General features: G+C 40.5%; 1 protein-coding gene across 1 annotated transcript; it reads right to left on the reverse strand.

The window, feature by feature from the left end:
• Positions 1–274: 274 nt before the first annotated feature.
• On the reverse strand, positions 275–12,492 carry LOC107387878 (pleckstrin homology domain-containing family S member 1). Its single transcript, XM_015963124.3, has 18 exons — positions 10,182–12,492; positions 9,984–10,016; positions 9,690–9,784; positions 9,495–9,613; positions 9,251–9,385; positions 8,736–8,811; positions 8,599–8,628; positions 8,226–8,279; positions 7,535–7,597; positions 7,353–7,424; positions 7,195–7,275; positions 7,019–7,068; positions 6,886–6,936; positions 6,686–6,811; positions 3,601–3,714; positions 2,900–2,995; positions 1,701–1,836; positions 275–1,606 (listed from the first exon to the last, which is right to left on the reverse strand). The coding sequence occupies exons 2-18, from the start codon at positions 10,006–10,008 to the stop codon at positions 1,535–1,537; spliced, it is 1,395 nt and encodes a 464-aa protein (XP_015818610.1). The 5' UTR covers positions 10,009–10,016; positions 10,182–12,492; the 3' UTR covers positions 275–1,534.
• Positions 12,493–15,416: the final 2,924 nt, after the last annotated feature.

Genomic DNA, 15,416 nt, shown 5'->3' on the forward strand with positions numbered 1-15,416 from the left:
AACAAGCTCATCTGTAAATACTCAAACAGCTTGATACATTCTTGCTAAATGCACACTGAGGCTTAATTATAACAAAAATCCAATTAAGTTTAGTTTGACTGAATCAGAGAAAATGCTTTTGCAGGTGACTTCTGAAAGATCCAGATGAAGTTTAAACGAGACATTTGCTGTGTTTATAACAGACAAATAGATGCTCTGTCGCCCAGATTAACTAAAATAACACTTTTACTCTCTGTCTCTGCTCTGAGTGTTCCGTAATTTAAAAGGCAAACACTGACATTAGTAGTAAAATTTATTCATAATCATCTTGATGTAAAACACAGATTCCACAACCAGAATTCATTAAATACAGAATGATAAACAGAAAAGCTTGAACATCACAGTTGAGTTTATCTGTCGGTTTTAGAGACTCCATTAAAACTTAAAACACTACCATTACTGAGGCTCTCATGTCTGATCATATCTGATGTTGGAATTAAGCTTCGTCCCTGACCTCTGCAGACAGCAGGAAGGGTATTTTTAAACTCATTTTAAATCTGATTCAAGTGGAAAGACTTTGTAGATAGTCTCCATTTGATTCTAGCTTTCCTCCTGCAGCCAGACGTGACTTTTAATTTTTTTATGTCATGCTCCTACTTTATCTCAGTACATCTTCAGCAAAGTGAGTCCTTTTCCCTGTTTTACATGAGCTGGATGCATGTGAAATGCATCCCCAGGCGTGACACCATTCTGTCTCCTCTTTAAAGTCCCCCAGGGGGGAGGACGACATGAGATACCGGTCTCTCTGTTCACTTCACTTACTCCTCCACCACGTACAAATAACTGCTTCTCACTTGCAAATAAAACACTACATTTGTCAGTCTTTCTATTCAAATTAAATGCCTACCAACCGCCACCAACATGGTGTTTTGTGCCCTCCATGGGTTCGAGGTGTGAAAAAAGGCTTTTCATCACAGGCTAGACAAACTGAGAGGTATGGGGATGAGTCATCCTCTCTCAGGAATGACGTTTGTCACTAAACACTGACTGCTGGAGTTTCCTCCCATCTATGAATGGGCAGATTTCTAAAGATAGCCCTCTTAAAGGGATCAAGATCTATGGTCGTAAATCCAACTTGGTTCACATTCAGCTGAAACACTGCAAACATTTGCATCTTTTTCCAGCACCTTGGCTTATGTGGTGTAACCTGAAAGGCTTTGTCTCAAGTGCAGGTGCTTACATCATGAAACTGGCATTGCACAAAGTACCATGCCAATGCTATGAGGGAATTTCTCTTTTACTTCCTTCTACGCCAACATGATGCAGTAGTAAGATCACACTGAATAAAGAAATAAAACACCAAGCATTTGGCAAAGAGAGCTTATTGATCTGTTTTGCGCTGTTCTTCACTTTAACCTCTTAAAGACTAGCAGGTAAACAAGGCAGGGGGACAGATCGGTGAAAAGTGTCTGCAGCTTTTGGGAAATACTGGCAGTAGTTGCATACATTATTTTACAAAGCCCATTGCAGAGGTGGGCAGGTGCAGAGGAATGTCTCAGTCGCTGCAGGGGCAGTTGGGCAGATGCAAAGGCTGGCATCCACGCAGGCGCACGATGGTCATCTTCACCTAGAATCACGTTTCACATTTTCAAATCCGCTGCTTTTAACGTGTGTAATGTTTTAAAAAAACATTTATCTGATGGACATGTTACAAAAAGTACCTCCTTCTTGATCGACTTGTTGAGGAACGTGTTGAACTCGTCCACGCTGCCGGTGTGCAGGTCGTTTATCGCCACGATTTCATCACCTTTGTGAAAGAGGCACACTGACTGCGGTTGTCCTGTCCAGTTAGACACGCTGCAACGCACACATTTGTTGAGAAAACCAGTCATGCAGCTTTTTTACTCATGAGCTCCATACGTAGTCTGGAGATCTCTGCATAGGTGACAATCACATAATTTCTTTTTCTAGAAACAACATATAAATCTTAAACTTCTGCAGCTATAAACCCAAAACAACTCATCATTTAGCTAGAAAATGGAAACTGGTCACTGAATCCCTTTATTCTTGTTATCCAGTTTTTGTGTTTACAGGTTTATATGCCACACATTTAATGGATCGGACAAGCGTTTCAAATAATGCAGCCTTTTGCACACGTTACATAATGCCTGATTATTTATTGTTCTCTATGCAAAACCTTTAAATGCCGCCCAACCTGCATTAAATACGTCCTTCGTACCAACAGGGAGGGTGACGTTCAGGTAAATGCTGCCTTCACCCTGCAGCCTGCACAAACACTGTTTATCTGCACTAGCATTAGTGCAGTAATTTCTGTTTGGTTTATCATTTTTTACTTTTTTTGTTTGAATTTCTTTTAGACAGCCTGATTAGTCACTTTTTAAATGTTAGCGTAATGCCCCAACAGGAGAATATATGCTCATGTTTTAACTGTGTAGCTCTTTCCATGCATGCACAATCATACTTCTCTTACTTTTAGTATTTAGGAGCTTTGGCTTTGTCTTCTGCAGAAGGGTATATTTTTAGCAGGTTTCTAGTGATTCAAGGGGAAAGACTTTGTCTCCTCTGACTCAGGATATTAAACTAGTAATTAATCCACAGAGCAGTTATTAATCCCACCGTGAATACACAAACTTTCACACAATGCATGTGAGCGGACGGTCTCGGCCAGACATACAGCCTGATTAAGCTGCAGGGCTTTTCTCTACTGCCAGAAAAGAGAACAAACAAGGACAGTGGCCGTCTTTGTCTGGAACGCTTCTGACATAATCTGTGATTTAGCGGCTCAAGGCGAACCTGCTAGGAGTAAACGGAGTTTTCTGTTCTCATGCTTCCCTTCGTGTTTATGTTATTCAGAGCTTTCAGTTGTACGACCACACAGCTTGGTTTGTGATGAACGTACCTTGGTTTCCCATCCACTTCTGTCAATGTCAGGTGGTTTTTCAGGTCTATCAGCTTCACCCTGAACTGTCTCTCCCCTGGGATGACTTCATCAAGACTAAATTAAAGGCAAATTAAAAGCTTTCGTCAGGAAAATCATGGATAATTTTAAATGTGTTATTGAAACATGACTTTTCTCTTTTAGTCAAGGTTAACTTTATTTATGCATCACATTTACTACAGCGACTGCTGCATCCGTGCATGTCACACACAGTATCAGTAAAAATCTGGTTAAACGTCGGCTGAATCCACTTCTAATGTTGATTTATTTTCCTTCTGAGCACATAGACTCAAAAACATGTATCTGAATGCAACATGACTTCTGCTCCTCTTCATGTAAAGTTTAGTGTTCTGGTTTCAGTAGTTCAGAGCTTTGCTTTAATGATGCATTACTGTCAGAGCAACCGCTCCGTCTGGTCCAGCAGGTTGGGCTAACCAGTCCTCCTGGGCTCTGTTGTCTCACTGAGTTACAGCTCTGAGGCTATTTTTGAGCTTTATCGCTGGCAATTGCATGAACGGTGTCACAGAGGATGATTCTGAGACAGTTCATCGTGACTCGAATGAACTTTTTGCTGCTGAATATTCAAATGAGCATTAGCAGCAGTTTGTGCTGTAGTAAATGAAAACGACAAGTAGCTGTGTTTGAACACAGGTGACCCTCACCTCTCAGTTGAGCTGTGTTTGTCTGGGGAGTACACCTGTCTCTCCAGTGTGTCCACAGGGGACATGGCGCCACTGGAGCTGCTGCTGAAATCTGAAGACTGACGTTTCTCCTCCCTGTAAAAACCAAGAGGTGTGCCTGATTAGAGCATCCGATCTCTGTACAAACAGCACAACAACAAAAGGAAACGACTTACAGCTTTGTGCTTTTTTTTTTAGCTGAACTGATGGCTAATTTTAACTGGACAATACATGCCACAAAATCAAAACTAGTTTTATTTCAGCGATGGAAACAAGGATCAGATATCGTAGGATTGAAAAAATGTTCACAAGAGCTGCGTGGAGTCTAGAAATGATCTACAAACAGCTGCAGAGGCCCTGGCAAACTTTTAATTAAGAAGCATGTCAGAGAGGAGTTATCCCACGTCAACGACTAAAGTAGGAGACAGAATACGCTTTAGCACGGCAAAACAGCTGTTGGCTGCAAATCAGAGATCAGAAATGAACAATTATGACACAGTTTGACATCGTAGCAAGTTCACTGAAGCAAACAGACAGCAGGCGGGCAGCAGACGAAGCCGTGAAATAATTAGCACAGGCAGGAAGGGCTCGGTCTCTGTGGTACAGTGATTAACACGGGGTCTCGCTTTAAGCCAAGGTCTCACTCTTTGGCTCAAACTGCAGGAAGGCAGAAAATCAAACTCAAGTCATCTTTAAAGATGCCGTTTTTTCCCCCAACCTGCAGGGTTTGGATATCCAGATGAACTTCCTGCAGCATTTTAGGGACACAAAAGGAGAGGCCTGTGTTTTGATGAAGCCTCAAACTAAAATCTGACTGTACAGCTAAACAGAGATGTGGGACGAAGGGGCTTCATCGCACAAATAACCAACAACCAAATGGTCACTTTTACTGGTCACTTAATGGTCACTGGGTAGGCCTATCAAGATCTGCTCTGGAGTGGTCCTCCTCTTATCTTTCTGAGTGCTCCTTTTCTGTGGCCGTCTCCAAGTTTAGGTCCTCCACCACCTCCCTTACCCATGGTGTCCCACAAGGTTCTGTGCTGGGGCCTCTGCTCTTCCTCCTCTATCTGCTTCCTCTTCAGCACATCCTGAGCTACTTCAAAGGAATCTCCTACCATCTTTATGCAGATGACATCCAACTGTTCATCTTCTTTAAGCCCCATGAGATGTCTAAGCTGCAGCTGTTACACACCTGCTTAGACTCTATCAAAACCTGGATGGCTGGGAGCTTTCTACAGCTGAACGAAGATAAGACTGAGATCCTCATCTGTGCCCCAGACAAGCTGGTTCCCAAAGTCAGAGACTCTCTTGGTCAGCTTGCTTCTCACACCAAACCTTCTGTCAGGAATCTTGGTGTGACCTTTGACCCAGCTCTCACCCTGGATTCTCATGTCAGTTCTCTTGTTCGCTCTTCCTTCTTCCATCTCAGGAACATTGCTAAGCTGAGTCCCATTCTGTCTCGCTCTGCACTTGAGACAGTTATCCACACCTTCATCTCCTCACGCTTAGACTACTGCAACTCTCTTTTCACGTGTCTGAGCAGAACCTCCCTGAACCGTCTACAGGTGGTTCAGAATGCCTGTGCTCGGCTTCTGACCAAGTCCTCCAAACACACCCACATCACCCACAGCTTCTCCTCCAACTTCACTGGCTGCCAGTCAATGTCTGGGTTCATTTCAAGATCCTGGTTCTGGTCTATAGGGCCTTACATGGACAAGCACCATCTTACATTGGTGATCTTCTTAGTCCCTACACCCCCAGCAGGTCCCTGAGGTCCAGTGACCAAAGCCTACTGGTTGTGCAGCACCAGGCTAAAGACCAAAGGTGACAGATCATTTGCTGCTGTGGCCCCCAGACTCTGGAACTCTCTCCCCCTGAGCCTGAGATCAGTGGACTCAGTGGACTCCTTTAAAAAGCAGCTGAAGACTCACTTGTTCACGCTGGCTTTTGTATGACCTTCTTCACCACTCTCTCTTTATTCTGCTCTCCCCACCTATTCCACCTTCCTCAGGATCCACTGATTTCCCTCTTTCCTATTCACTCTCTGTCTGTCTTAACATTTTTTAAATCACAATTGTCTATTTTTGCTCATTTTAAATACATTTTTAAACATTTTCTAAATGCTTTTTTATATTATTACATTTTTTGTTTTTGTGAAGCGCCTCATGATATTTTCTTCTTCTTTTACTATGATTTTTAGTCATTTTATAGCCATCAGAGATTAACTCGACCAATCATGCCTTACTGAAAGGTTACGGGTTTGCATCGCTGTTATATTGTAGCCGAAAACTTTAGGAAACTCACTGTTTCATAAAAATAATCACTTACGTATTCATCTGCTTCCGAAGATTTTGATGAATATATATATATGTTGATGATAAAAAGTCTAATTTAACCACCTAAAATGTTTTATTACATTTGTTTTAATTTTGCTTTGTGACCAACTGGAAAAAGTAAACTATTCATCTGCAATGTGGCCACAAAAGTAGGAATTAAAACCAAGCTATTCTGTAAAAAACAGGCTTTTATTACCACTTAATGAAAATTTTACAGACAAAGAAATTCCAGGACATTTGTAAGGAGAACGTGGAGGGGCATGAAGCATGGTGTTTGCGTCTTGAAAACAGCTTTACGCTTGTGCAGCTTCTCCAACCAGGCCGGAGCTTGTTCATCCTAAAGCCTCCTAAAATCATTCATTGTTTAAAATTGATAAAAGAAAAAGGTTATCAGTCCTTAAAAAGTGGCACAATGGTGCTTTTGTCCTATCAGTCTATTTGTAAAACACTCCCAGAATCTGTTCTTCACCGTAACCTTGGACATGAGATGAAACGACAACACAAGTTGTTCAGCGAGCTCTGGAGTGATGCTCCTGAACATCCTGGTGTGTCAGCACTTCTGTGCTTTAAAAAGAAGAGCTTATTGTTTTGAGCAGAGGTATTTAGAGCCAGTGAGGCTGTGTCCAGTGCCGATTATTGAACTGCATTTTTCTGCATCCTTTGCAGAGTTGTGCATGTCACAAACGATCCACACAAAGAGCTACGTGAAAGGTAAAAAAAATCACACACACCTGTCTTTAGAGGCCCTCTTTTCTGAAAAGGAAGGTAGAGGGTAAACTTGTGTCTTCAGCCTGGCGTAGACCTGATCGATGGACCTCATCAGGGTGCCGCTGGTAGCCTCAGCAACTTCAATGTCACTGAGAGAATCAGGTTTAGCTTTTTGCACTGAATTCAATCTACATCTGTCATTTAGAATGAGATGAAAACTTACGCTTCCATTTGTTCACTGAGTTTTAATCTAAATTCTGCCATGGATTCGTATCTGGAAGAGGAGAATGCATCTATTAAATACTGCAGCATCAACGTTTGTGAGTCCTGTTTTGCAAAAGATTGAAGTGACTCACAATGACTCCATGCTGCAGGAGCGCACAGCTCCCTTTTCTCTGAACTTTTCCTATCATTTGAAAATGCATAAATTCATCCATCACTCCAACTTTAAAAACAAGAGTTCTATTGATGCTACAATACATTATAATGAATACACCAACACTCAACTCAAAGACAATATAGAGTAACCGACCCTTGACTTTAGGTAAGATTTGGGGTAGTCGTAGATCGGGTTCACAGGCTCAGACAATCGCCTTTTGTTATAATCTTCCTCCTGCCGAACACAATACAACAGACCTGTTTCAACCACTCTCTCAGAAGCATTGTGCACACATATAAGTGATGGTGCACCTTTGGTTTTTCAGGCTCAGACTCCAGAGCGTTGGACGATGGATCCGACATGGACCTGATCTTTAGAACAGGCTAAAACACACACACAAAATACACACATTTTTCAGAATTACTTACTTTGCAAAGTTCTTAAAATCTTGAAACACTCTTCATTTAGAGGGCAAACATAAAAATATACACACAACTATCAGATGGCCTTCATTGCCACTGTCAGGAGTGTCCGCTCGCCTCATAGGTAGGGGAGCCTGAAAATCAGTGCAAAAAATAATCCAAGTGAATAACATAAAAGAAAATAGGCTAAAAGGTCCAAACGTAAATGGACATTTTAACACTCATCTAGACTGAGTTTCACATTCACCCTTTAACTCAACATTCTAATCACAGACATGTTTTTACAATCACACACTGCCCGTTGTGGAGTTCTCCTGCCCTGTGGAGGAGCTAAGGCTCAACCAGAGGGGTTTAATTATACTTCCCCAGCAGAAGGCTTATGGCACAGCTGCACCACTTATGAAAAATAATAATACAAAATCAATTTTGGGCAAGCAGTGATGCTCACTGCTTTAGTACACAGATAAAGAAAAGTGTTGAAATATAACACTCAAATATTTAACAATAATACTGCTTATAAAATTCTTTTAACTTTATTTTGAGTCATTAAGATTAAATACGACAATTGTCAACATATTCGACTGCACTTACATCAAAATAATACACGGTAGATGTGATTTAGAACAGCAAAATAGCTCAAAGGAGCACTGGAGTTCCTCAGGGATCACTACTAGTTGCTCTTTTAATTCTGTAGAAATCTACTAAACAAAAGACAAACAAGTTGTCAGGACAAACAGATCCACACAGAGTTTTTTGACTGACCTTGTCACTCCCATCTGGTGAAGTCTTTTGCTTGTTAAGAGGGTTTGAAATCGTCTGATGAAAGAAGAACAGCAGGGTGGTCAATTTTTAAGCTCTAATGAACACCAGTTTTTACCTCCATGTTCCATGATTTTTGAGATAAATCAGAAATGACCTAAATGGTTCTCAATTGGTGCAACCCTCTTAGAAAATACAAAGGGCAAAAATATGATGCCAGCATAGAACAATTACATTTGTTTTTATTCAGAGTGTCCAAAAATAGCAGCCATGCTTATAAATTATTGTTGTTATAGATCTTCTCACCACTGATTTACTGTTGAGTTCAAAAGTGTTGCTGTAAATGGATGAGATACATTAAACTGACTTCACTCACCTCAACTGCTTGCTGCCCATTTCTAATTTCCTAAAGAAACAGACAGACGGATATTGTAAAAAACCATATAAATGATCAAGTACGATAAATCTGTACAAAATTTAAAAAAAACGTCAATGAGATGTTTTATAAAGTACCGCTGAGTCGAAGACTTTATGTGGTCGGTTAGAAAGGGCCTCATATAGGTCAGAGAACCATCCGTCCACCTCCTCGCTGCAGCAAAACGAAACCACTTAAAAAACCTGTTTCCAGACGGGTCCTTCTAACATTTTAATTTAAAATCCAATAACAAAGTGACTAGCGTAATATTCAGCAACAATTTAGTGTTTGCAAATCCATTTTCAGATGATCAGCAGGATCAGCAACAGCAGCACCATCATTTGTTTTAGGATTGATCAAACTAAAAATAATGAACGGTGATAAGGACAGGTTTTATGACGCACTGGGACTGAGTCACTGAGGGACCATGAGATGGATTCATCAGCTGTGGCCTGAATTATCTCTGACTTTTAAATTAGTAACAAGAAAATCAATCAATCTGTGTTTGAATAAGATGAAAAAAGCTGTAATTGGACTTGTTCCATGGATAGTGACTGACATGAGTTTTTGCAGCCTAATTATGCAAAATGCATAAAAGTATAAATGTCCTGACCTGCTCTCCCCAACCAGGAAGTAGTCCCGTTCTGCAGCCCTGATGTAAAGCACACAGGAGGGGGAGCATTTGAGGCTCTTCTGCACCCACGACCACCTCTGGTGATGTTGAGGGCTCGCGTACAGCAGGGAGATTCTGAAGGAGTAAACATAAATCTCAAACCTTACAAACATGGAGGGTAAATTCAGAGGGACATGGCTTCTACGTTTACAGAGACACACAAATGTGCCACGTGAGAACGTACTGAGTCAAGTCAATGCCTCCAATGGAGCTTTCCCTTTCCTTGTGGCTCCTGAAGTATCTGAGGTGATATTCATGCTCACTGATTTTAAAAAGGACAAAGAAGCGCTTCTTCCACAATTTCTGCAACAGAAACAGAACAGGACAACGTTGAATGCAACAACAACGAAATAAATTAGATGCTCTTGTGAAAAGTCACCTCTGGCTTCAGACGCTTCTGGGGAGGAGACTTGTACAAGTATCCAGCTCTGACTTCTTTTGCACTTATGGTTGGCTTGTAAAACACTGCACTTGCTGCAGGACAAAGAACCTTTTTGTTACAGATCAAGTTAAAAAAGAAACAAGGAAATAAGAATCTGCACAACAATGAGCCATTATGCAATGTACTAATGAATCTTTTGTCTTGTTTTGGTGAAATGGTGTTTGCTGACTCATTGTTACACACGTTAAACACATGAATCAGTGCAGAAGATAATCAGATGTCATACAGAACCTGTGTTCTTCTGGCTTTTGGACATTGTGAAACCTACACGAAAAGAACATGAATGAAATATTTAGATCGCAAAATGCTGATGGAAACAAGGTGTTTTATTCTATAGTAACAATAAGAGGCTTGCAAATAAAAGCAAAAACTAAAAATAAAACCAAAATGATTGCAGGACATGCACAGAAAAAAACAAAAGACCTTTACCTCTGCCCTGAGATCCTGCTCGCGCTGCTCTCGTTGACTAAAGCACGCTTGCATGAGAGAGCTGGAGGGTTTTCCTGCTAAATGATGACGAGTACGAGAACTGGACTTTCTGGTTTCCTGTTTTAGGGCTTGTGTTAAAGTCTACCTGCTTTGTTGCCAATGTGCGTCCATCAACGAGCGTGTCTCCTACAGAAAACACCCATTTAATTACTGATGGGCCTCCCTGTAATTGACATGTTTTTTTTTACAACTTTAAATCTCGTCTGAAAACACACTTGTTCACCTTGGCTTGCGTTAAAAGTGCTTAACAAATAAAATAGTATGGTATGGGGTATGGTACATTAATGACAGGTGCAACACTTTAAGCGGATCCTTTTAGGAAGATAAATGGTGATATTGATATGGAAAATGATCTGAAATTTGAAATCCTTACTCAAAAATAAAAAACGAATCACACAGGAAATCAATCAATCAATCAAAGATACTTTATTGATCCCAGAGAGAAATTAGAGTTTCAGTACGCACAATTCAGAGATCAGACACACATGGGCAAGACACATGAAAATAATGGGTGACTGTGGTCATTTGCAACCCTGAGTCGCGCTACCTTAATAGAGATCAGAGGGTTACATGAGGATTGGTTCAGGTGGAGGGGGGAAAAAAAGGCACTTCAGAGTTACCATTCACCAGGAGGGCAGCTTTGCTCTGCAAAAAAACACCTCAGACAGATATGCAACAGACTTCAGACAACACAACATAAGTGTCCACTAGGTGGGGTGGTGGGTTGGGACTATCCCCACTTCAGTTCCTGCAGCCACGATAAGCAGCGCAAGTCATCTCAGTGTGGATAGGGGAGGAGCATTGAGGGTTGGAGGGTTGCAGTGACCCTGAAACGTTTCAGCGGCCTTCCCGCAGTCCCACCCAGGCTGGGAAAGGAGACAGAGTTGAGTTGCCATAGCGACGGCACATTCCACATATCTTCTGAGGGGGGAGTTTTCGTTGGAGCCTTGCAGGCTCAAGGGCGCCAGGTTCCGATTAGAAATTGTTTTGGGGCCAGACAGAGATAATTTCCTCTCTGTCTTACAGTTTGTTGGTCCTCAACCTCTCAAAATCCCAATAATGGACATGTGGTTTATTAAATTATAACTATGCAATACAGACATTTTAAAAAGCATAAAATAGGATCTTTAGACATGATTAAACTGAAATACATCAATTTTTAGTGAACACACACACACTTCTGAACACCTCAGTAGGAAAAATAGATAGGCATATTTCTGCGATTAATCAGTGGGGACTTTTATAGTGAAAATATTTGCACCGGTTGTGAACAGGAAGTAGTCAGATGGCAGCTTGCTGCTCCTTGTCCCTGTTCGTGCCTTCTGGTACCAAATGCAACATGTGAGGAGGAAGAGGAGGCGGGTCTGACGGGACTAGAAAGGGACATGACTAGAGGAAGTTTTATTGGGGGGGGGGAGGGTGCTTTTTGATGTTTTTGCCCGTGAACACTAAAGTTTGTGGGACATAAAAGTTTTATTTTCAGAGTGAGTACGTGCTGTATTTATTATTTAGTCATCATGGCTGACTCACATAAAACTTCACACACGTCCTCATGAGTGCATGTAGGTCACAATCACACACTTAAAGGTTGGTTCGGACAGATATTAATAGAGCTTGAATGGGCTTCCTGTTGGGACACAGAATCAATTTTCTTTGACTCTGACAAGTTGCCCATATGTTTCTCTGTCCCTTCTTCTTGTCTTCAAAGTTCAGATGTGTGGTCTGTCTTCAAAGGCACATGCTGGCAAAAACATGAAGACATGGCTGAGAGCGTTTAAGTGGTGTTTGAACAGAAAAGCTTCACCTCTGTGGCCGGATGTTAAAAACGCTGGTGGTTATGTTGTTGCCTATTCACTCCAAACCTTCCAGGCAGAGATCTGTGGTCTGTATGCAAACATTAGACATTCAGGTTCTTCTTGAATTCTTTCTTTGGACTGAACTCATAATTTCTTTTTGTATGCGCTTTTTCATTATTCTACACTGATGCTTGGAACGATGATCAGAAAACGGTATAGTTTAAATAGCTGGAGTCTCTTTTGCCTCATTTTTGCACAATATTTATATAATCATCTACAGTATCTTAGAGAATAAACAACTTGCTACCTGCAGTAGTTAGATCCACCACTAGAAGGCAGACGACATAACCCTACATCATATTAGAAAAAATATCTGGTGATTGGAAACGGCATTCATTCAGTTGAATCAGTTATCAGTCAATCTGAAATAAGGAGAATTTGTTACTATTATTATTTGGGGGGGGGGGGGGGGGGTATTTTAGCACTGGCAAGCAGAAATAAAAAATAAAACTTACTAAGTAGTTTTCCCACATACCATTACGTTTTTATTTCCACAATTTTTATTTTCAAGTTACCAGAAAGTTTTGAAAACAGTATTCATGTAATTATTGCTGAATCTTAATTTTCTTCATTTGAGATAACTCAGAAATGTACTAAATCGGCTTCGGCAGATCCCACTTGTACAAGAATCAAAAGCCTGAACCGGTGCATCTCTAATTATATCACATATGTGATTGGTTTACCACAGCTTTTTAAGGGACTAATCATGTTAGGCAGAACTCCTATAACCTCAGAAATAGTCTCAACATGTGAAAAATGTGGTCTTTATGTGGTTAAGAGGCTTTACTGTTAAAACATCAGCAGAAACAAAGAGATGCCACCAGAACACGGTGACACTGGTGTGACTTCAGGTGTGAGGAGGAGAGCAGCATATTACAAAACTGCTTGATGACATGTGACACTGGTTCATAATCTCTGACTACTGGTTGCCTGCAGGCTGTAGGTGACATCTGTAAAACAACAAATGCCTGCAGTAGTACGTGCAAACCCTGACCTGTGTTCAAAACTGTCTTCATCTAGATGTGCAGGGATCAGGTTGTTTTTGTTGTCCTCGTAACATTTAGTTCTAAAATAGGACCAAACTCTTCGCTCTTTTTTTCAGTCTAACTCAGACATGCATCCTTGTGCTTCTGTGGAGGATCCAGCTGAAGGTTAAATCAGTTAGAAACTCTGAAATGCATTTGTTCATTTTTCTCCTGCTTTTATAATCATTCAAGCTTGCGAGATTTGGGGCAATACAAATGCTAAAACAGCATGTTCTCTGCTCCACGTAAATAAATCTGGCATTAATGATCCCTTCAACAGGCTTTTCTGGAAATTAAACTATAACTGTGGAGAAAATAAATAAGTAAATAAATATACAATTGACTAAATAAATACAATTGACATTAGTTTTCCAAAAACAACTTTTTAATTAGACTATTTACCAATAATTAGATTTTATATTTTAGAAAATCCAACGTGAAACATGTCAAAATAATTAACTCACTAACATCCTTTCTACCTTTGTTGACTGATCCAATGAAGGAGGCCAGGAACAAGTACAGACCAGACATCCTGATGCAACCCTTTCAAATCACGCTGGCTCGGTTCATTTGGGAGATGAAACGGCTGCTGGTCAACATCTGAGCTGGATCAAAATAAGCAACATAATAAGGGCATTTTTCATGTTTTTGACAAAATTCAGAACAAAAAAATTGTAAAACTGAAAAACCTTTGTTTCCAGATTAAAGTACATGCAGATATTTATGAGTGGGAATGCATGTGTGTGTGTGTGTGTGTGTGGTGATGCTAAACATAACAGATTATTTCCTTTCCCTCACTAGAAATGCAAGAATGTGTTCTATCTTCATTTCCAGCTCATGAATAGTTTTCTATTGACCGTAAAGAAACGTTTAACGTCTTTTCCTGTCAGGGTTCATTCCCACTTGCACCCAGATTCCATCTGCAGACAGGAAGTACCTAATGATGACCACAAATGAATCCGTAAGCATTATTTATTGGCCCTTATCCCAGGGATTACCAGTAACCTGATGCTGTTCCTGACACTGAGAAGTTGTGTCACACATCTCATTTAGCAGCTGAACCTGTTGCACACCAAGTGTCTGATTTGTTCAGGCTGAGCAGACACAAAAGCACAAAATCAGTGTTGCGAAGCATGCAGTGTTAAAAGACAAGGTGTTCTGAAGACATTAGACTTCAGGTTGTTATTGAACTCTAAAGGCTAAAGGAAAACAAGTTTCTCATGGAATTTAATACGTGGGGAAAAAACGTGACAGATTATCTGTTCTAGTTTTTTTTTTTCCTCACATGTATCAGCAGCGACACTGCACACCCTGAACTGATTGCATCACCCAGAAGTGGGGTGTCAGTCAGGGGTAAAAAGTTGAGCTGATAGACCAATAGGAGAATCAGCTGAGGTGAATATTCCACCTACAATTCTGCAGCTCTCCTAGTTATTGCTAGCTTTTATTTTACAGGATCTAACTCCTCTTCACTCTCACTGAGACCCTTCACCGAGCATTGTATCCTGATCATAAGCTGATCAGATCAGATACTCTTAGCTCGTGTCGCTGTCTGAGATTCTGATAGTTTACACCTGCAGGTCTCCTTATGCCAAAAAGAGTGTTTAGAGCATCTCTATTTGAGAGCTAGAGACTATGTGGTTTACTGAGTCACACTGGGCTTACTCTATCGTAAGCAGGCGTGACTGACCTGAAGACAAGCGTTTCTCAAAAGTGTATCAAGGAGAGTTTCATGTTGTGATAAAGGGGAAAGGTTCCTTTCAGGACACAAAGAAAGTACTCTGATCTTGACCTGAAATGATTTCATTTAATCTCTGGTTTATTGAAACCCACAAGCGATTTCACCATGAATAAAAAACAAAGACCAAAGGTGTGAAAAGCCTGGGTCCACCCTTACTGCGTACTAAAGTCGTTCTGTTTTTCTACCTGCACTCACTCATTCATATCAGTTTTCCATTCATGTTCTCACTCACTGTAAATAAGCTGCTAGTGTTTTAAAAGGTAATTTTAAATGGGCTAAATTAATTTAAATCTTAAGCGTGTTTACACATAAACTATTTATTCACTATACAACTTTAATTCTTTATGCCTGTTGAAAATCTTATTTTTTATTTACTGGTAGACCAAAATAAATAAACAATTCAATTAAAGTAGGTTAATGAAAAGTAAGGGCTAATCTGTGCAAGCAAAAACAAATCTCGGGAGTTTTAATTAGAAAGATTATACTAGAGTTGATCAGACTAATGATTCTAATAATCTAGAGTAATTGGAATTGTTGAAACTTGAATGAGTCA

This window comes from Nothobranchius furzeri, chromosome 16, assembly GCF_043380555.1.
Source record: "Nothobranchius furzeri strain GRZ-AD chromosome 16, NfurGRZ-RIMD1, whole genome shotgun sequence".
NCBI classification, from domain to species: domain Eukaryota; kingdom Metazoa; phylum Chordata; class Actinopteri; order Cyprinodontiformes; family Nothobranchiidae; genus Nothobranchius; species Nothobranchius furzeri.

Coding starts and splice junctions, on each gene's coding strand:
- LOC107387878 (XM_015963124.3), bottom strand. CDS start 10,008: ATGTCCAAAAGCCAGAAGAACACAG. Junction 8,812..9,250: donor TTCCTGGTTGGGGAGAGCAG/GTCAGGACATTT, acceptor GTTTTGCTGCAG/CGAGGAGGTGGACGGATGGT. Junction 6,937..7,018: donor TCCTGCAGCATGGAGTCATT/GTGAGTCACTTC, acceptor CTCCTCTTCCAG/ATACGAATCCATGGCAGAAT.